The sequence below is a fragment of the Piliocolobus tephrosceles genome, chromosome 8 (assembly GCF_002776525.5).
Source record: "Piliocolobus tephrosceles isolate RC106 chromosome 8, ASM277652v3, whole genome shotgun sequence".
Lineage (NCBI taxonomy): Eukaryota > Metazoa > Chordata > Mammalia > Primates > Cercopithecidae > Piliocolobus > Piliocolobus tephrosceles.
This window is the reverse complement of record NC_045441.1, coordinates 9015362-9034167: the sequence shown is the minus strand read 5'-3', so window position 1 is coordinate 9034167 and position 18806 is coordinate 9015362. Positions and strand designations below refer to the sequence as shown.

At 54.5% G+C, this 18806-nt stretch overlaps 2 protein-coding genes across 2 annotated transcripts; one reads left to right on the top strand and one right to left on the bottom strand.

Annotated features, from left to right (window-relative positions):
- The first annotated feature begins 160 nt into the window (after positions 1-160).
- TAF6 (TATA-box binding protein associated factor 6) lies at positions 161-12943 on the top strand. The gene is made up of 15 exons (XM_023197301.1): positions 161-653; positions 5208-5419; positions 5522-5608; positions 5735-5888; positions 6096-6152; positions 6594-6713; positions 7517-7662; positions 7771-7848; positions 7941-8042; positions 8441-8623; positions 9480-9554; positions 9681-9806; positions 11492-11665; positions 11900-12097; positions 12404-12943. Exons 2-15 carry the CDS (start codon positions 5264-5266, stop codon positions 12782-12784), a joined length of 2037 nt encoding a protein of 678 aa, XP_023053069.1. The 5' UTR covers positions 161-653; positions 5208-5263; the 3' UTR covers positions 12785-12943.
- AP4M1 (adaptor related protein complex 4 subunit mu 1) lies at positions 12840-18763 on the bottom strand. The gene is made up of 15 exons (XM_023197302.2): positions 18497-18763; positions 18301-18389; positions 17539-17645; positions 17360-17456; positions 16814-16924; positions 16641-16721; positions 15859-15921; positions 15074-15140; positions 14915-14968; positions 14669-14775; positions 14476-14570; positions 14015-14059; positions 13725-13775; positions 13502-13613; positions 12840-13361 (listed from the first exon to the last, which is right to left on the bottom strand). The coding sequence occupies exons 1-15, from the start codon at positions 18756-18758 to the stop codon at positions 13137-13139; spliced, it is 1566 nt and encodes a 521-aa protein (XP_023053070.1). The 5' UTR covers positions 18759-18763; the 3' UTR covers positions 12840-13136.
- Between the last annotated feature and the right edge of the window lie 43 nt (positions 18764-18806).

Genomic DNA, 18806 nt, shown 5'->3' with positions numbered 1-18806 from the left:
GTAGTGAAGGAATACATTACACTAATTACACCAAGAGGGAGTGGTCCTTATATGTAGATGTAGAAACAAATTTTTAAAATATAATTTCATTCTGTAAGCCTAGAGGACTTATTCTGGCACGTGGAAGGGGCAGTGACTTGCTCTTCGGTTCTGCCAGGACCTGCTTCCAGGAGGGGGCGGGGCCAAGATGGCGCCGAGCGCCGGGTGAGCGGCGTCTCGGCGGCGGCTAGAGTTTTCCTGCTGCCCGCTCTCGGCTGGCGGGGGCGGGTCTGAGTGGTACCCGGGAGGAGACCCTTTGAAGGTCCCTTGTGGGGACTGGAAAGAGGACGGTTGGTTGTGTGTCTGTGCTCGTGGGGACCCCGTGTGTGTGCCTGCATTGGAGAGATGTTGCAGGAGATGGGGTGGGCTCTCTGAGCCTCATTTCGCGCTGCCCGGGGATCTTCGACCTGCTTCTCTACTGGGATCTCGCTCAAGTTAACCCTCCCCTGGGACGCCTTCCTGCAGCCTCCACTGATCTGAGGAGATCCTGTGACTGTAGCGTGTTTTATGAGCCTTTACTGGCAGAGGGTACCGCCGGGTATTGAAGGATTCGTAGGAGTTCGCCAGGGAAGTGGGACAAGACCGCCTCTTGTAAACCCGGCGCCAGGCACAGAGTATGTCTCGAATAATTGTGTTCCCTATAGATAAGACTTATAAAAGTGGGGAAAGAGCTCAGGGATGGTTTGAAAAGAACCAATTTCTTTTTCGGCCTCCCTCTTCCCATCCTTCCAGCACGGCCCCACCCTACTTGTGCTACTCCTGAACAGTATTGATGTTAATCTTCCTAATGTCCAGCTCCAAGTGTGCCACTTATTTTTTTTTTTTTTTGAGACAGGGTACCCGTCTGTTGTCCAGGCTGTTGTGCAGTGGCACCATCTTGGCTCACTGCAGCCTCCAACTCCTCAGTAGTTCAAGCGATCCTCCTGCCTCAGCCGCCTAAGTAGCTGGGATGACCGGTTCACCCCACCACGCCCGTCTCATTTTTTAATTTTTGCAGAAATGGGGGTCTCACATGTTGACCAGTCTGTTTCAAACTTCTGGCCTCAAACGATCCCCCCACCTCTGCCTCCCAAAGTGCTGGGATTACTGGGGTGAGCTACCTCTCTTGGCTCCAATTTGCTTTTTTTTTTTTTTTTTTAGACGGAGTCTCCCTCTGTCGCCCAGGCTGGAGTGCAGTGGCACGATCTCGGTTCACTGCAACCTCCACCTCCTGGGTTCAAGTGATTCTCCCACCGCAGCCTCTCAAGTAGCTGGGACTACAGGCGCCCACCACTATGTCTGGTTAATTTTTGTGTTTTTACAAAAAGACAAACAAAGTTTCACCATGTTGGCCAGGGTGGTCTCGAACTCCTGACCCCAGGTGATCTTTCCGCCTTGGCCTCCCAAATTACAGGCGTGAGCCACTGCACCTGGCTCCACTTTGCTTTTAGCTACAGTGTAGGCTCAAAGCTTGGGCCTATGACCTATTAATAACAGTGATACCAAGTATTTACTGAGCACCAACATCTCTAAGCCTTACAACTAATTCATTTACTTCACAAATATTTATGATGTCCCAGGGCTCCTAGAATACATCAGTGAACATCATAAAGAGCTCTGTCGGCCAGGCACAGTGACTCACGCCTGTAATCCCAGCACTTTGGGAGGCCAAGGTGGGCGGATCACCTGAGGTCAGGAGTTCAAGACCAGCCTGAGCAACATGGTGAAACCCCGGCTCTACTAAAAATACAAAAATTAGCCAGGTGTGGTGGTGCATGCCTGTAATCCCAGCTACTCGGGAGGCTGAGACAGGAGGAGAATTGCTTGAACCTGGGAGGTGGAGGTTGCAGCAAGCGAAGATCGCACCATTGCACTCCAGCCTGGACAACAAGAGTGATATTCTATCTCAAAAAAAATAAATAAATAAAGAAGAGCCCTGTTTACATGGTGGACAGAGACAGAATCTCGCTCTGTTGCCAGGCTGGAGTGCAGTGGTACAACCTCTGCTCACTGCAACCTCTGCCTCCCAGGTTCAAGTGATTCTCCTGCCTCAGCCTCCCGAGTGTCTGGGACTACAGGCGCACGCCACCATGCCTGGCTAATTTTTGTATTTTCAGTAGATACAGGGTTTAACCATGTTGGCCAGGATGGTCTCGATCTCTTGACTTCATGATCTGCCTGCCTCAGCCTCCCAAAGTGTTGGGATTACAGGCGTGAGCCACTGCGCCAGGCCCAGAAGATGTTAAATGCTACGGAAAAGAAGAAGGGGGCTGCCCCCACTCTGAGGGCAGAGTGCAGAGTTAAATAGGGTGGTCAGGGTAGGCAGCCAATTAGACATTTGGGAAGAACATTCCAGGCAGAGGGAATGGAGCAAAAGCTATTAAGCAAGTGCATGCTTGGCAAGTTTAAGGAGCAGCCAGAAGGAATATGTGTCTGGATCAAAGTGGAAGAAGGAAGGAAGAACAATCAGAGATATAATGGGGAGAAGGCAAATTTTGAAGGGCTTTGTAGGACATTATAAGGATTTTGTCTTTTTTTTTTTTTGAGAAGGAGTCTTGCTTTGTCGCCCAGGCTGAAGTGCAGTGACACAGATCTTTGCTCACTGCAACCTCCGCCTCCTGGTTCGAGTGATTCTCCTGCCTCAGCCTCCCGACTAGCTGCAATTACAGGTGCCCGCCCATCTAATTTTTGTATTTTTAGTAGAGATAGGGTTTCACCAGGTTGGCCAGGCTGGTCTTGAACTCCTGACCTCAAGTGATCCGCCTGCCTTGGTCTCCCAAAATGCTAGGATTACAGGCGTGAGCCACTGTGCCTGGCCTGAGACAGGGTTTTGTTATGTTGCCTAGGCTGGTCAGGAATTTCTAAGCCTAAGCAGTCTTCCCACCTCACCCTCCCAAAGTGCAGAGATTACAGGCATGAGCTGAACCACTGCACCTGGCCATGATAAGGATTTTGGATTTTACTCTATGGCAAGTGGAGCGCCATTATGAGGGTTTGAGCAAAGAAATGACAATCTGCTTTACAGTTTGACGGAAGCATTTTGGCTGCAACATTAGGAATAGATGTAGAGAGAGGCAAGGGTAGACACCTGGAGACATTGTTAGGCTTTTGGAGTTACCCAGTGGATAGATGATGGTGACCTGGGCCAAGCAGTAGGAGCAGGGGAGTCAGGTTGGACTACCTGGTGGATTCATTGATTGATTGATTTTTGAGACAGTCTCGCTCTGTTGCCAGGCTGGAGTGCAGTGGCACCATCTTGGCTCACTGCAACCTCCGCTTCCCAGGTTCAAGCGATTCTCCTGCCTCAGCCTCCTGAGTAGCTGGTACTACAGGCGTGTGCCACCATGCCCAGCTAATTTTTTGTATTTTTAGTAGAAATAGGATTTCACCATGTTGGCCAGGATGGTCTCGATCTCTTGACCTCATGATCCACCCTTCTCGGCCTCCCAAAGTGCTGGGATTACAGGCGTGAGCCACCGTGCCCAGTTGGATTTTTTTTTAATCTTTTTTTTTTGAGATGGAGTCTCTCTGTCGCCAAGGCTGGACAATCTCAACTCACTGCAACATCTACCCTCCAGGTTCAAGTGATTCTCCTGCCTTAGCCTCCCAAGTAGCTGGGATTACAGGCACACGCCACTATGCCCAGCTAATTTTTCTATTTTTAGTAGAGACGGGTTTACCATGTTGCTCAGGCTGGTCTCAAACTCTTGACCTCAAGTGATCCACCCACTTTGGCCTCCCAAAGTGCTGGGATTACAGGCGTGAGCCACCACACCTGGCCTACCTGGTGGATTTGTTGTGAAGGCTCAGATAAAGAACAAGTGTCTGGATGGATGGCATTACTGTGAAGATAAGGAAAGCTGAGCCTGGGCCAGGTAGTTCGACTCACGCCTTTAATTCCAACAGTCTGGGAGGCCAACGCTGGAGGATTGCTTGAGCCCAAGACTTCAAAATGCTGGGATTGAAGCCCTGAGGTGTAACAGAAAAAGACAGAAATCTGGGCTGGGCCTGCTGGCTCAGGGCTGTAATTCCAACACTTTGGGAGGCCGAAGCAGGAGGATTGTGTGAACCCAGCAATTCAAGACCAGACTGGGCAACATAGTGAGACTCTGTCTCTGCCCCCGCAAAAAATTGGCTGTGCACAGTGGTACACACCTATAGTCACAGCTACTTGGGAGGCTGAGGTGTGAGGATTGCTTGAGCCTGGGAGTTCCTGGGCTCTATCAGTCTTCCTATGTCTGCCTCCTAAGTAGCTAGAACTATAGCCGTGTGCCTGCATACCCAACTAATTTTTGTATTTTTTGTACAGATGGGGTCTTGCTGTGTTGTCCAGGCTGGTTGTGAACTACTGGGCTCAAGTGATCCTTCTACCTCGGGCTCCCAAAGTGTTGGAATTACAGGCATGAGCCACTAGGCCCAGTCCAGAGTTTTTTTTTTTTTTTGAGACGGAGTCACCCTGGCTGGAGTGCAGTGGCATGATCTTGGTTCACTGCAATCTCTGCCCTCTGGGTTCAAGTGATTCTCCTGCCTTAGCCTCTCTAGTAGCTAGGATTACAGGTGTGCACTACCACGCCCTGGTAATTTTTGTATTTTTAGTAGTGATGGGGTTTCTCCATGTCGGCCAGGCTGGTCTTGAATTCCTGACCTCAAGTGATCCGCCCGCCTTGGCCTCCCAAAGTGCTGGTGGGATTACAGGTGTGGGCCACGGCACCTGGCACCAGCCCAGATTTCTATCTTTCTCTGTTATACCTCAGGGCTGACTCATGTGGGGATGGACAGAAGACACCCTGAGTTCCTCCCCCCTCCCCACTGTCCTCCCTTTATTGGCCCCCTCCCCGTGTCTCACATTTCTTTTTTTTTTTTTTTGAGACGGAGTATCGCTCTGTCGCCCAGGCTGGAGTGCAGTGGCCGGATCTCAGCTTACTGCAAACTCCGCCTCCCGGGTTCATGCCATTCTCCTGCCTCAGCCTTCCGAGTAGCTGGGACTGTAGGCGCCCGCCACCACACTTGGCTAATTTTTTGTTATTTTTAGTAGAGACGGGGTTTTACCATGTTAGCCAGGATGGTCTCGATCTCCTGACCTTGTGATCCGCCTGTCTCGGCCTCCCAAAGTGCTGGGATTACAGGCTTGAGCCACCGCACCTGGCCTCACATTTCTTTTTCTTCTGCCTGCCCCATTCCTCTACCAGGGTCTCCGTCTCTCCACCGGGGGTTTCATCCTTCCAGGGAGAAGAGGGACTCCAGAATGGCTGAGGAGAAGAAGCTGAAGCTTAGCAACACTGTGCTGCCCTCGGAATCCATGAAGGTGGTGGCTGAATCCATGGGCATCGCCCAGATTCAGGAGGAGACCTGCCAGCTGCTGACGGATGAGGTCAGCTACCGCATCAAAGAAATCGCACAGGTGACCCAGCCCTTCTGTCCAGCTCCACATTGGGTCCAGGATGTCGCCCGGGGCCCCGTCCTTAGGATTTTGGGCTGATGTCTATTCTGTCACCCACCCCAGGATGCCTTGAAGTTCATGCACATGGGGAAGCGGCAGAAGCTTACCACCAGTGACATTGACTACGCCTTGAAGCTAAAGAATGTCGAGGTGATTTGGGGAGACAGGCAGGGGGCGGGTGATGGGGACAGGGCGATGGGGTCAGGGTGAGGCGCCATCCTTCAGCCAGGTCTCCTCCGGCTCCCTTCTCACCCGTGCCCCTCTCTTCTGCCACAGCCACTCTATGGCTTCCACGCCCAGGAGTTCATTCCTTTCCGCTTCGCCTCTGGTGGGGGCCGGGAGCTTTACTTCTACGAGGAGAAGGAGGTTGATCTGAGCGACATCATCAATACCCCTCTGCCCCGGGTGCCCCTGGACGTCTGCCTCAAAGGTTGGGGGAGGGGAAAGCAGGGTGGCAGGGAGGAGGGAGAGGACAGATGCGTGTGGGTGTGAGTAGCCTCACAATAGAAGAAAAGCTCAGTGTGAGATCCCTGGGGAGTTGCCAGGGGAGCAGGAGTGGAAACATGCTTCGATAGCATGGAACAACTCCCCAGTGTCCATGCGCGGCAATTCACCTTGACACCTGCCTTCCTTGCAGCTCATTGGCTGAGCATCGAGGGCTGCCAGCCAGCTATCCCCGAGAACCCGCCCCCAGGTAACCTCCATGCCCCACCCTCTGGGTCTCTGGGTCCCTTTCACCCTCCTTTCCTTTTTTTTTTGAGATGGAGTCTCACTCTGTTGCCTGTGCTGGAGTGCAGGAGTGCTGGAGTGCAGGAGTGCTGGAGTACAGTGGCACAATCTCGGCTCACTGCAACCTCTGCCTCCTGGGTTCACGCGATTGTTGTGTCTCAGCCTCCTGAGTAGCTGGGGCTACGGGCACACACCACCACGCCCAGCTATTTTTTTGTAATTTTAGAAGAGATGAGGTTTCACCATGTTGGCCAGGCTGGTCTCGAACTTCTCACCTGAGGTGATCCACCCGCCCTGGCCTCCCAAAGTGCTGGGATTACAGGCGTGAGCCACCACATCCAGCCTCCTCTCTTTACTTTTCCTGCTACTCTCGTCACGCCTCCTGCTGTGCCTGCTTTCCCACCAGCTCCCAAAGAGCAACAGAAGGCCGAAGCCACAGAACCCCTGAAGTCAGCCAAGCCAGGCCAAGAGGAAGACGGACCCCTGAAGGGCAAAGGTCAAGGGGCCACCGCAGCCGACGGCAAAGGTCAGTCCTAGGCCAGGCCTCTCTGGACTCTTGCCCAAAGCCACGTGGCCATTTGTTTTGTTTCCTCTTTTTTTTTTTTGTGACGGAGTGAGGGAGGCTCGCCCTGGCGCCCGGGCAGGGGTACAATGGCTGGATCTCAGCTCACTGCAAGCTCCGCCTCCCATGTTTAGGCCATTCTCCTGCCTCAGCCTCCTGAGTAGCTGGGACTACAGGCACCCGCCACCTTGCCCAGCTAGTTTTTTTGTATTTTTTAGTAGAGACGGGGTTTCACCGTGTTAGCCAGGATGGTCTCAATCTCCTGACCTCGTGATCCACCTGTCTCGGCCTCCCAAAGTGCTGGGATTACAGGCTTGAGCTACCACGCCCGGCTCCTTTTTTGTTTTTGAGACAGAGTTTCACTCTGTCACCCAGGCCGGAGTGTAGTGGCACAATCTCAGCTCACTGCAGCCTCTACCTCCTGGGTTCAAGCGATTCTCCTGCCTCAGCCTCCTGAGTAGCTGGGATTACAGGTGCCCACCACCACGCCCAACTAATTTTTGTAGTTTTTTTTAGTAGAGATTTTTGCTATGTAGGCCAGGCTGGTCTCAAACTCACCCTCATGTGATCCACCCGCCTTGGCCTCCCAAAGTGCTGGGATTACAGGTGTGAACCACCATGCCAAGCCTCCATGTGGCCATGTGTGAAGTGGCTGAGGTCAGGGCCAGAGAGCCCCAGAAAGGATGGGGAAGCCTAAGAAGAAGCCAGGTCTCCTGAGTCTTTTTTCTGGAGCTTTCTTTGTCAGACCCACCTCTCCAATCACACAGGGAAAGAGAAGAAGGCACCGCCCTTGCTGGAGGGGGCCCCCTTGCGACTGAAGCCGCGGAGCATCCATGAGTTGTCTGTGGAGCAGCAGCTCTACTACAAGGAGATCACCGAGGCCTGTGTGGGCTCCTGCGAGGCCAAGAGGGCGGTGAGGGCCCCACCAGCCTGCCCTGGCCCTGAGACTCCTCGTCCTGGGGGTCCTATGAATTGTTCCCCACATCCTACCCCCACCTGACTGGCTTCCCTCCTCCCACAGGAAGCACTGCAAAGCATTGCCACGGACCCCGGGCTGTATCAGATGCTGCCACGGTTCAGTACCTTCATCTCGGAGGGGGTGAGAGCATGAGGTTCCACCGTGCAGGGACGGCAGCGGAAGCTCCTGTGAGGGTCTCCCTGCCCCATGCCCAGCACTCCTCCCTCCCGCAGGTCCGTGTGAATGTGGTTCAGAACAACCTGGCCCTACTCATCTACCTGATGCGTATGGTGAAGGCGCTGATGGACAACCCCACGCTCTATCTAGAAAAATACGTGAGTGGTCCCACCCACCTTCCCTTCCAGGGACTAGGGACCCTGCTGCCACCAACAGGAAGTCAGTGGTCAGCGGTGGCTCACACTTGGAATCCCAGCAACTTTGGAGGCCGAGGTGGGAGGATCGCTTGAGCTCAGGAGTTTGAGGACAGCCTGAGGATAGTAGTAGGACTACTGTTTCTACAAAAAAAAATAACAAAAACAAAATTAGCCAGGCATGGTGGTGCATGCCTGTGGTCCCAGCTACCTGGGAAGCTGAGATGGGAGGATTGCTTGAGCCTGGATGATTGAAGCTGCAGTGAGCCATGATTGTGCCCCTGCACACCAGCCTGGGTGACACAGTGAGACTGTCTCAAACAAACAAAACCAGAATGAGCTGCCCCGCCCTTCTCCCTCAGGTCCATGAGCTGATTCCGGCTGTGATGACCTGCATCGTGAGCAGACAGCTGTGCCTGCGACCAGATGTGGACAATCACTGGGCACTCCGAGACTTTGCTGCCCGCCTGGTGGCCCAGATCTGCAAGCATTTTAGCACAACCACTAACAACATCCAGTCCCGGATCACCAAGACCTTCACCAAGGTGAGCCAGGGAAACTTGAGCACCATTTGTTTCATCACTGGCCACCTCTGGTTGGGGGAAGTCACACTGGAAACAAGGGCAGAGAGAAGAGGGACTGGAACTTGTGGGGGTCTAAGGGTCTTCAGGCTTGTCTGTAATGCCTTTTTTTTTTTTGAGATGGAGTCTCACTCTTGCCCAGGCTGGAGTGCAGTGGTGCGATCTCTGCTCACGGCACCCTCTGCCTCCTGGGTTCAAGCAATTCTCCTGCCTCAGCCTCCTGAGTACTTGGGATTACAGGTGCCTGCAGCCATAACTGGCTAATTTATTTATTTATTTTTTGAGACGGAGTTTTGCTCTTGTTGTCCAGGCTGGAGTGCAATGATCTGATCTCGGCTCACTGCAACCTCCACCTCCTGGGTTCCAACGATTCTCTTGCCTCAGCCTCCTGAGTAGCTGGGATTACAGGCATGTGCCACCACACCCAGCTAATTTTGTATTTTTAGTAGAGACGGGGTTTCTCCATGTTGGTCAGGCTGGTCTAGAACTCCCGACCTCAGGTGATCTGCCTGCCTCGGCCTCCCAAAGTGCCAGGATTACAGGTGTGAGCCACTGCGCCTGGCCACAACTGGCTAATTTTTGTGTTTTTAGTAGGGACAGGGTTTCACCATGTTGACTAGGCTGGTGTCGAACTCCTGACCTCAGGTGATCCGCCTGCCTCAGCCTCCCAAAGTACTGGGATTACAGGTGTGAGCCACCGGCGCCTGGCCTCACTGTCATGTCTTAATGATTTACAAGGAAAGTGTCTATGAAAGACATGGGTCCCTATCAATCATCCTTTTAGACCCCTTCATCTTAGTTTATTTCCTTCCCCTTACAGAGCTGGGTGGACGAGAAGACGCCCTGGACGACTCGTTATGGCTCCATCGCAGGCTTGGCTGAGCTGGGACACGATGTTAGGCCTCTGGGAGGAAGAAATGGGGGAGGGGACGCAGTCATGAGGTTATAGAGGGCACTGTGCCCCCATCTGGGAGACCCTGGTGACCCTCTGGCTTTGGCTTCTCCCTTTCCCTTCCAACAGGTTATCAAGACTCTGATTCTGCCCCGGCTGCAGCAGGAAGGGGAGCGGATCCGCAGTGTTCTGGATGGCCCTGTGTTGAGCAACATTGACCGGATTGGAGCAGACCACGTGCAGAGCCTTCTGCTGGTAACCGAAGCCCGTCCTTGCATCTGCGCCCCCGACCCCCCCGAGAGACAGGTGGCGTTTAGCAAGCATATGGTGTATTGTATTCACCTACTCCCTTCTTTGCCTCCTGTTTTCAGAACATACTGCAGAGTCTGATACTATTTTTCAGATGGAAAGACTGAGACTCAGGCTGAGTAAAAAATAAGGGGTCTGGCTGGGCATGGTGGCTCATGCCTATAATCCCAGCACTTTGGGAGGCAGAGGCGGGCGGATCACGAGGTCAGGAGTTCGAGACCATCCTGGCTAACACGGTGAAACCCCGTCTCTACTAAAAATACAAAAAATTAGCTGGGCGAGGTGGTGGGTGCCTCTTTTCCTAGCTACTCAGGAGGCTGAGACAGGAGAATGGCATGAACCTGGGGGGCGGAGCGGAGATCGCGCCACTACACTTTAGCCTGGGCGACAGCGCAAGACTGCATCTCCAAAAAAAAGAAAAAAAAGAAATAAGGGGGCTGGGCGTGACAGCTTCTGCCTGTAATCCCAGGACTCTGGGAGCCTAGGAGTGAGGCCAGCCTGGGCAATGTAGCGAGACCCCGCCTACAAAAAACAAAAAGCTGGGAGTGGCGACGTGTGCCTGTGGTCCCAACTACTAGAGAGGCCAAGGTGGGAGCATTGCTTGAACCCAGGAGTTCAAGGCTGCAGTGAGCTATGATCGTGCCACTGCACTCCAGCCCGGGTTACAGAGGGAGACCACCACTCCCCCAAAAAGAAAGAAGGGCTCACATGCTCAGCCTTTGGCATTTGGACCATCCTTCCCCAATGCTCCTGTGTTACTGTGTGGTCTTCTCTGTACAAGGCAAATGCCCTCTTGATTAACTGTTCTGCCACAGTATTTAGCAAGTTCATTCACATGTTAGTGCCCATGTTTTCATTTTTTTTTTCTCTTTTTTGAGATGGGAGTCTCACCCTGTAACCCAGGCTGGAGTGCAGTGGCACGATCTCAGGCTCACTGCAACCTCTGCCTCTCAGGTTCAAGCGATTCTTGTGCCTCAGCCTCCCGAGTAGCTGGGACCACAGGCATGTGCCACCATGCCTGGCTAATTTTTTGTATTTTTAGTAGAGACAGGGTTTCATCATGTTGGCCAGGCTGGTCTCGAACTCCTGACTTCAGGTGGTCTGCCAGCCTCAGTCTCCCAAAGTGCTGGGATTACAGGCATGAACCACCACGCCCAGCCATTCTTTTTTTTTCTTCTGAGTCTCACTCTGTCACCCAAGCTGGAGTGCAGTGATGCAACCTCTGCTCACTTCAACCTCCACCACCTGGGTTCAAGCATTCTAGTACCTCAGCCTCCCTGGTAGCTGGGACTATAGGTGCGTGCCACCATGCCTGGCTAGTTTTTGTATTTTTAGTGGAGACAAGGTTTCTCCATTCGAGCCAGGCTAGTCTCACACTCTTGAGCACAAGTGATCCGCCCGCCTCAGCCTCCCAAGTGCTGGGATACAGGCGTGAGATGCCACACCTGGCCCCATGCCCATCTTTTGTTTTGAGAAAGCCCACAGTGTTCTGTATACACACTAACAGCTCAGCATAGTTTAGCCTCCATCAGAGGCACTGAGATGATAAGGAATGTCCTTTTTTATTGCATTCCCAAGGCTCTTCTCAGAGTGTCACCAGCCCTCCCTCTACCTGGTTTTTCTGTCCGCAGAAACACTGTGCCCCTGTTCTGGCAAAGCTGCGCCCACCGCCTGACAATCAGGATGCCTACCGGGCAGAATTCGGGTCCCTTGGGCCTCTCCTCTGCTCCCATGTGGTCAAGGCTCGGGCCCAGGCTGCTCTGCAGGCTCAGCAGGTCAACAGGACCACTCTGACCATCACACAGGTCTGTGGCCGCGTGGGGAGGAGGAATAGGAAGCAGAGGAGGACCCCAGTGTGGGATGGGCATTCACACAGCCACGTGGGCCCCGAGTCAGCAGTCTCAGGGCAACCAGGCCCTGAGTGAGGATGCCCCAGCCCCAGTGAGAGCCACTGAGGAAGAGCAAGGGGAGCCCAGGCCTCTCCCTTCAGACTCTTCTTAGTAGATGCTGCCACGTCCCCTTTCCTCTTCTCCCCACAGCCCCGGCCCACGCTGACCCTCTCGCAGGCCCCGCAGCCTGGCCCTCGCACCCCTGGCTTGCTGAAGGTTCCTGGCTCCATCGCACTTCCTGTCCAGACACTGGTGTCTGCACGAGCAGCTGCCCCACCACAGCCTTCCCCTCCTCCAACCAAGTTTATTGTAATGTCGTCGTCCTCCAGCGCCCCATCCACCCAGCAGGTATGCAGAGCTGTGTGGGACAGGGAGCATCCGGACGGCCCAGGTTGCCTCAGAGCACCCTGGGGAGGCCCAGGAGTAGAGCACAGTCCTCTCTGGGCCCAAAGTCAGGAGCTGAAAGAGGCACCCACCATGGTCCTGCAGGGCAGTAGCTGCCCTGCATGAGCAAGGTCTCCAGCCATAGCTGTCTACGGGGTCAACTACAGGAACAACTTGTTCAGGCAGGGAGCAAGTGAAGTGCTCCCTGCCAGGCCTCTGAGGGGCAGGGAGGGCACAGGGCAAGCGGACCCGCTTTTCCTTTCTATCCAGGTCCTGTCCCTCAGCACCTCGGCCCCTGGCTCAGGTTCTACCACCACCTCGCCTGTCACCACCACCGTCCCCAGTGTGCAGCCCATCGTCAAGCTGGTCTCCACCGCCACCACCGCACCCCCCAGCACTGCTCCCTCTGGTCCCGGGAGTGTCCAGAAGTATATCGTGGTCTCACTTCCCCCAACAGGGGAGGGCAAAGGAGGCCCCGTTTCCCATCCTTCTCCAGTTCCTCCACCAGCATCGTCCCCCTCCCCACTCAGCAGCAGTGCCCTCTGCGGGGGGAAGCAGGAAGCTGGGGACAGTCCCCCTCCAGCTCCAGGGACTCCAAAAGCGAATGGCTCCCAGCCCCCCAACTCTGGCTCCCCTCAGCCTGCTCCGTGATGCTCCACCTGCCAGCCCCCGGATTCCCACACATGCAGACATGTACACACGTGCATGCATACTAAACGGAAGGAGGTTGTAGATTGCTTCCTTCATGTCACTTTCTTTTTAGATATTGTACAGTCAGTTCCTCAGAATAAAAGTTTGGTTTGTAAGTTCCGATCCACTGCAGTCCTTCCTGCATCAGATACCACAGAAAGGCTGGGCCCACTGCCCGCTCCTGGTCTCTTGGGACTGAGGACTCTTCCTGCCCAGATTGAGAGTCCCAAGACCAGGAGGCTGGAAAAGAAAAAGACTGTCCTTCTGTGGGACAAACTGCCGCCTTGGCTGCCATGTCCTCATTTGGGGAGCCTCAGATCCGAATGACGTAGGCATCGCTGTGGCTTAGGTGTCGCACCCACTTGTGGGGGTTGGCATTACCACATGGCCTGAAGGCCAGCCTGAGGAATCGAACCTGGAGGCCGGAGCACGTGTGCCGGGGAAGCTCAAAGGAGAGACTGGCGGGGCCCAGACCCAGAGGAGGGGCCGAGGTAGAGAGCCCATGGCTGGGAGGTCCTGGGGGCCCTGGGACGTCCATCTGTGAGGGGCAGAGGCAGGGGGAGGAAAGAGGGCAGAAAGCTGAGCACGCTGGGTGGACGAGGCAGCACTGCTTCGGGAGGGTGGGGTGGCCGTTAAATGACGGTGGGAGGAGAGGGGCTGGGGGTCCACGGCGAATACCTGGAAAAGGCCCGAGAGTTGAGAGCCTCCTTGCACCCGAGGCAGGTCCCAGCGAAGGGCTCCCTCCGCCAGCTCAGCCTTCTGCTCTGGGCTGCTCAGCTCCTGAGACAGGCTGGAGTTTGGAGAGGGAAGGTGCTGGGCTTGGAGCCTTCTTGGGGCAGGCCCGTCGTGCTGAGCTCAGTCTCTCCCCAGGAATCTCCCCGTGGTGGGTGCACACACTCACCTGACCACCCCTCGAGGCAGGGGGAGGTGCAGCCTGACATTGAGGGCTTGGCTACAGAGGAGACAGGAACAAAGTCAGCCCCAGGAAGGCATGGTCCCTTGTCCTGTTCCTCTTCAATGTCACAACAGGATTTCAGCACAGGTGTCCCCCACCTTCCCAAATGCTACAGCCTCTACCTTAACTGGATTCTGAGGCTGGCAGCTGCATCTGAAGGGAGAAGTAGCAGATGCCCTGGCCCTGTTTCCTGTCCCACAGAGCTGAACTCGGCCAGGCACCAGCCTCACTCTTACCTCTTTGAGGGCAGGTCGCATCGCAACTTCAGATAAACCTGGAGCCTGGATGAGAGGGTAAAACACCATGACTCAGGCCATCGCCTACTGGCATCTCACCATTCCTCACTAGGGGCCTCCATGCGGGGCTGTGTGGGTATGGGCTGTACCCCCAAGAGAGAAAAGGGCTGAAGTCCAGCCCAACTCCATTAGCCAAAGCTTTTTCCCTTTTTTTCTCAGAGTGACAGGGTCTCGCTATGTTGCCCAAGCTGGTCTGGAGCTCCTGGGCTCAAGTGATCCTCCCGCCTCAGCCTCCCAAAGTGCTAGGATTACAGGTGTGAGCCACCACGCCCAGCCCAAGCCTTTTTCCAATTTGCACTCCATCACCACTACCACCACCCCCACTCTGCAGGGAGTCTTGGGAACATACAGGTCTTGGCTTGGGTTCCAAGGTAGTTCTAGAACCCAGGAAATGGTCTCACCGGCCTGAGCCTCGGTCCCACTGCACAGAGGGGAAGAGCCGGAAGGGGAGCGGTGAGGGGAGGTCATCGGAGAGTTGGTACCGCATCACAGTCAGCTGAGAGACCAGAGAGCAACAAGGTTAGTTTGGTCTCATGCCCCCACTGCCCCCTTCCCCATGGTGGATGGAATTTATGAGGCCACCCCAACCCTGACCTCGCCCTGAGGTGGTTGCAAGCGGAGGATTCGATGAGACTCAAACTCGTCCAGATTCACAGAGCTGTGAAACGAGACTTCATCGACCCGGATTCCTGGCCCATAACCTGGAAAAAAAGAGACTTCTCTCCTGACCCATGTTTTGGGGAAGAAGCAAGAAGGGGGGAGGCTCCATCTCTGACTTCTCTCCATGAACTCTCCAGCAATGACCTACTCCAAGGGGAGAAAGACCCACTTTCTCCTCACCTCTCAGCTCTGACTTCCCCACACAAAACTCTTCCGTCAAGCCAATGCGCATCTCTGTTGGAGAAGACAACATCAGGGGAGCTCAGCAAATTCCACGGTTTAAGACACCAAGGAACCTGCCCTAACCCCAACCCTGGGTCTCGCCTGCAGAGGCCTTACCAGAGCCGCTGGGAAGGAAACTCTTGAGCCGAATCTCTCCCTGCACATCCACCTTCAGCAGGGAGCCCTGAGAGGCAGGGGGATCAAGGTTAGAGTTTTTTTTTTTTTTTTTTTGAAGACAGAGTCTCGCTCTGTCGCCCAGGCTGGCAGCGGTGTGATCTCGGCTCACTGCAACCTCCACCTCCCAGGGTCAAGAGAGTCTCCTGCCTCAGCCTCACAAGTAGCTGGGATTACAGATGTCTGCCACCATGCGTGGCTAATTTTTGTATTTTTAGTAGAGATGGAGTTTCACCATGTTGGCCAGGCTAGTCTCAAACTCCTAACCTTAAGTGATCCACCCACCTCGGCCTGCCAAAGTACTAGGATTACAGGCATGAGCCACCGTGCCCTGCCTTTTTTTTTGTTTTGTTTTTTTAAAGAGATAGGGTCTTGCTCTGTCACCCAGGCTAGAGTGCAGTGGCTCAATCTCGGCTCACTGCAGCCTGAACCTTCTAGGCTTAAGTGATCTTCCTGCATTAGCTTCCAAAGTAGCTGGGACAGCAGGTGTACACCACCATGCCTGGGTAACTTGTTTATTTGTATTTTTTGTAGAGACGGGGTCTGGCTATGTTGCCCAGGCTGGTTTCAAACTCCTGGCCCCAAGTAATTCTTCCATCTTGGCCTCCCAAAGTACTGGGATTACAAGCATGAGCCGCTGTGTGGCCGTTGCTGGGAGTCTTAACCACCCCACCATGTTTCTCAAGTCCCATTTGTCCTCAGCTCCAGGTTTGGGAGCTCAAACTTACATTAGATGCTATCAGTACAGACAATCTCTCGACCACATCCAAAAAAACTTCATTCTTTTGGCTCTGAGAAAGAGAAAGGATTTGGATGGTTGGAAGCAGAATAGTAAGAGAGAGGATTTGGATGGTTGGAAGCAGAATAGCCTATGTTCTGAAATGGACAGACAGGGAGAAAGGAAAGGACAGTCAAAGCTACAGCTCTAGGGTGGGGACATGGGTGATGGAAGGGATACCCACATCTAGGGGAGGTGGGAGATGTGCCAAGATCTTTTTTTTTTTTTTTTTGAGACAGAGTCTCGCTCTGTCGCCCGGGCTGGAGTGCAGTGGCCGGATCTAGCTCACTGCAAGCTCTGCCTCCCGGGTTTACGCCATTCTCCTGCCTCAGCCTCCCGAGTAGCTGGGACTACAGGCGCCCGCCACCTCGCCCGGCTAGCTTTTTGTATTTTTTAGTAGAGATGGGGTTTCACCATGTTAGCCAGGATGGTCTCGATCTCCTGACCTCATGATCTGCCCATATTGGCCTCCCAAAGTACTGGGATTACAGGCTTGAGCTACGGCGCCTGGCCGATCTTTTTTTTTTCTTTTTTTTTGCATTTTTAGTAGAGACGGGGTTTTACCATGTTGGCCAGGCTGCTCTCGAACTCCTGGCATCAGGTGATCCACCCACCTCGGCCTCCCAAAGTGCTAGGATTACAGGCATGAGCCACTGCGCCCAACCTAAGATCTTGGACTCCAGGGTCCCAGAGCAAAACCAGAGGGTCTGACCCCATGGATTCCTCCCTTACCTGGTCAGAGCGACTGGACAGGACAGGGCGGCTGGCTGCACTGCTGGGGGCCACTTTGCTCTGTTGTGTCTCAGCCCCAAACTGTAAAGCATCCAAAGCAATCAATCATCAGGTCTGACAACCACAGCCAACCCCTCTTCTCCTTCCTCACCCTCCTCTTTCCCTCTACTGACCAAGCCAACGCTGCTGAGGTCAAAGAGGCTGAAGGGCTTGCTGACCACAGCTTCCGTCTGGATGAAATTCCTCAGCATCTCTGTGGATGTGGTCTGTACATAGCCATAATCCTAGTGGTAAAGGAAGGACAGTCTGAGTGGTCAGTGGAGGGAAGGCGTAAAAAGGGGGCGTGGGGCCAGGCATAGTGGCTCACTCTTGTACTCCCAGGTCTTTGGAAGGCTGAGACATAGGAGAATGGTTTGAGACCATGAGTTCAAGACCAGCCTGGGCAACACAGCGAGACTCGCGTCTCTACAAAAAATAAACAATTAGCTGAACACAGGGGAGGAGGCTGGGGCAGGAGGATAGCTTGAGGCCAGGAGTTCCAGGCTGCAGTGAGCTATAATTGCACCACTGCACTCCAGCCTGGGCAACAGAACAAGATGATCTCTAAAAGGAAAAAAAAATAGACTTGGCCTCCTAACCACAGTATCCCACAGTAGAAGAGCAGATGTATCTCCAGGGAAATTAGGCGGGGGCCACAGAAGGGGATCATTGATTCTCACCAGCACTTCATCCAGGAGTTCGTAGACCAGAGCCACATTGCGGGAGATGGTCCCCTCGCCCAGGGAGCCACAGTAATCGCCCAGAAGAGTGGCCAACCTGAGGAAACACTTGAAGCGTGTATTTCCTCCTCTTCTCAGACCCCTGCCAGCTAGCAGGTGCCCAGCCCAACCCTCCTCACCTGGAGAGCAGTTCTAGGAGGCTGAAGGGAGAAATGTTTTCTGAAGTCGTGACCACCAAATACAGGCCACTGTGTCTGATGTGAATGAAATGACGGCCATCATGATGCTGAAATACAGGCAGGGAAAAGAGGCGTTAGGAAAAGGGAGGTGGAGTGATCAGAACCCAGGAAACCTGAGCTTGGATCCCAATGCCTCTTACTAGTCAGCAGTGACTTTGGGAGATACATGACAGATCCCTGAGCCCAGCTTCCCAATGTGGAAACGGGGTTAATAACAGTAACTACCTCGAGTCGCTGATAATGGAGTCACGCAAGGAGCTGGGCCTGGTGTGTTGCTGGACGTTTTTTTTTTTTCCCCACCCCCATTTCCCAGGCTGGGTGCGGTGTCCGGATCTCGGCTCACTGCAACCTCCGCCTCCTCGGTTCAAGCGACTCTCCTGCCTCAGCTTCCCGAGTAGATGGGATTACAGGCGCCCGCCACCACGCCCAGCTAAATTTTTTTTCGCATTTTTAGTAGATGCGGAGTTTCACCATGTTGGTCAGGCTGGTTTCGAACTCCTGACCTCAGGTGATCCGCCCTCCTCGGCCTCCCAAAGTATTGGGATTACAGGCGTGAGCCACTGCGCCGGGCCTCTCGTTAGTTTTATTTGGAGAAATACACCCCCCAAGTGGAAGCTACCATGGAACCAGTCCTGGGAGGGAGCCGGCGCCCACCCGGCCCACCCGGACCCCGCTCCTCACGCGCCTCCCGCCAGTGGTTACCATGACAACCGGGGACTCGTCTCCTGGCAGTCCCGTCAGCTTCCGGTAGAAGAGCTCGGCCACATCCCTGCCGCCACTGTCCCCGCGGACTGGCGGGTGGAAGGACTCAGTGAAGGATCCTGCGACACGGGCTGGCCCTGGGCGCCCCTCCCGCCCGGTCCCTCCGCCCCTTCCCAGCCCCGAGGGTCTAGGATACAGTCTTTGTAGATGAGGGGGTCCCCCTTGGAGGACAGAATGAAGAACTGGGAAATCATGGCCGTCCTGGAGAGCAGACAAGAAGACGGCGAAAGTTGGGCCTGCCCCGCCCTGAGGCCCCGGAACAAAAGAACGCGCGTGCGCTGGCCCTTTAAGAGCGATTCTCTCCGCCCGCGCCAGCTTGGACCGCGGGAAACCCGGCGCCCGCCCCACCCCGCCCGGAGATTCCCTTCCGACTCCCGCACCGCCTCCCCGTCACTCATTCGAGGCCCGCCCTAGCGACTAGCGGGAGGGAGAAAGGGCCGGCTTTT

Coding starts and splice junctions, on each gene's coding strand:
- TAF6 (XM_023197301.1), top strand. CDS start 5,264: ATGGCTGAGGAGAAGAAGCTGAAGCTTAGCAACACTGTGCTGCCCTCG. Junction 5,609..5,734: donor TGAAGCTAAAGAATGTCGAG/GTGATTTGGGGA, acceptor CTTCTGCCACAG/CCACTCTATGGCTTCCACGC. Junction 6,153..6,593: donor CCCCGAGAACCCGCCCCCAG/GTAACCTCCATG, acceptor CTTTCCCACCAG/CTCCCAAAGAGCAACAGAAG.
- AP4M1 (XM_023197302.2), bottom strand. CDS start 18,758: ATGAGTGACGGGGAGGCGGTGCGGGAGTCGGAAGGGAATCTCCGGGCG. Junction 17,646..18,300: donor ACGAGTCCCCGGTTGTCATG/GTAACCACTGGC, acceptor CCTGTATTTCAG/CATCATGATGGCCGTCATTT. Junction 15,922..16,640: donor TGTCCAGTCGCTCTGACCAG/GTAAGGGAGGAA, acceptor TCTCTTTCTCAG/AGCCAAAAGAATGAAGTTTT.